General features: G+C 29.2%; 1 protein-coding gene across 1 annotated transcript; it reads left to right on the top strand.

Annotated features, from left to right (window-relative positions):
• The first annotated feature begins 505 nt into the window (after positions 1–505).
• LOC108625311 (vacuolar protein sorting-associated protein 29) lies at positions 506–1,645 on the top strand. Its single transcript, XM_018025213.2, has 4 exons — positions 506–598; positions 831–1,022; positions 1,112–1,347; positions 1,473–1,645. The coding sequence occupies exons 1-4, from the start codon at positions 596–598 to the stop codon at positions 1,588–1,590; spliced, it is 549 nt and encodes a 182-aa protein (XP_017880702.1). The 5' UTR covers positions 506–595; the 3' UTR covers positions 1,591–1,645.
• The last annotated feature ends 305 nt before the right edge of the window (positions 1,646–1,950 follow it).

Here is a 1,950-nt window from a genome sequence, read left to right as displayed (position 1 = left end):
GTTCTATGTACATTTCATCCCCAATTTTTGCTAACGTATGTACAGCTTTCGCTAGAACTAACGAACATTTTGTTTTTATAAGAATATATTTTTCAGGTAAAAATCTAACATCATATAACCTGAGTAAAATCAGTATACCTTTTACATTTATCGATGGAATAACACACTTCATATTCGATACTTTTCATTAAAATGTTTCCCATTAATTAATGATGTGTCAGAAAAATTAATTTAATAGTTAATTGACAGAAAATAAGAAGAGATACATGAGATCAGATTATACATAACTCAAGACACAATACGCGAACTACTGAATTTATCAAATTAATCAGATCTTAGAAACTTAACTAACAATGAAATTAAATCTTAGTATGTAGAACTATATTACATTATTTTACAAACAATCGACGATCAACATGATCTCGAATCTCGAAGCCGAAAACTTAGCCTATCTGTCAAATCAATTCTTGCCACCGTGTGGCCATCGTGTTTGACGTTTACCTAAGTTTCGTAGTTGACTATCAACAAATGCAATAAAGTAATAATCAGCGGTAGAAAAATATACGGAAAGTAGAGAAAATAATACTAATTCGTCATGGTGAGTAAACGAATTCATATATTAATTGTTAAAATGGAATTAATATTTTGGCTTCAAGATTTAACCTCCAGAAAGGATATTAGTACTCTTTATAATTACTAGTTCTATTGATAAATTTAAAGTATATGGCTTTGAAATTACATTATGTGATCTTCAATTTTACTTTTAATATTTTTTGTGTCACACGTATTGGGGAAAAAAATGATTTCGGTACTATTTTATGTATTTCCAGCTTGTTTTAGTATTGGGAGATTTGCACATACCACACAGATGTAGTAGCCTTCCAAGTAAATTTAAAAAGCTGTTGGTACCTGGTCGCATACAACATATTTTATGTACAGGTAACCTTTGTACAAAAGAATCTTACGATTATTTGAAGACATTAGCTAGTGACGTACATGTTGTTAGAGGAGACTTTGATGAGGTACATATGGATGAAAGATTGTTATTATTGTTGTACATGTTTAAAAAGGAATTCATCTTCTTATCATTTCTTTATCACTTTTCTTGTAGAATTTAAATTATCCAGAACAAAAAGTTGTTACTGTTGGTCAGTTTAGAATAGGTTTGTCACATGGACACCAAGTAGTACCTTGGGGAGATCCAGAATCATTAGCTTTGATTCAAAGGCAATTAGACGTTGATATTTTGATATCAGGTCATACACATAAATTTGAGGCGTATGAACATGAAAACAAATTTTACATTAACCCTGGCTCAGCAACAGGTGCATACAATCCCCTTGATACGTAAGTTTTTATGTTCATAATACTGTAATATCTATCCAACATAAAAAATAGTCATTAATACTTTATTATTATTACGCACATACCAAATCTATTTAAATATTTTCACATGCATATTATCTTTGTAGATCAGTTATACCATCTTTTGTTCTTATGGATATTCAAAGTTCAACAGTTGTAACTTATGTGTATCAACTTGTTGGCGACGAAGTAAAAGTCGAAAGAATTGAATACAAAAAGAATTGAAACGTAAATACAGATTAAAACAAAATGCATCTTTATTAATTAAATATGTTATTCCTGTTTTGTAAANTCGATATCAATGCATACACGATCTTTATCAAATCTTAGATGCATAAAGTTAATGTCTAAGCATTTATATAAGAATTTTAATTGTATAATAAAATGTAAATAAATTACATTATTACACAAATTGCATTAAATTCATTCAATAATTAGAATAACTTCTAATTGCAAGTAAAACATTTTCTGCTTTCCCGTTGTCTAAGAAAAACGTTTATTTTTTTTCTTTTTACGTTCTGTGTACGTGGATAAAAGTACTTAACTAAATCGCACCATGCTTCTCGTCACGTACGCGTATTTGCG

Source organism: Ceratina calcarata, unplaced genomic scaffold (genome assembly GCF_001652005.2).
Source record: "Ceratina calcarata isolate Rehan_Ccalc_2016 unplaced genomic scaffold, ASM165200v1 scaffold3503, whole genome shotgun sequence".
Taxonomy (NCBI): Eukaryota; Metazoa; Arthropoda; class Insecta; order Hymenoptera; family Apidae; genus Ceratina; species Ceratina calcarata.
Note: the sequence above shows the minus strand (reverse complement) of the source record. Positions and strands in the feature narration are given on the sequence as shown.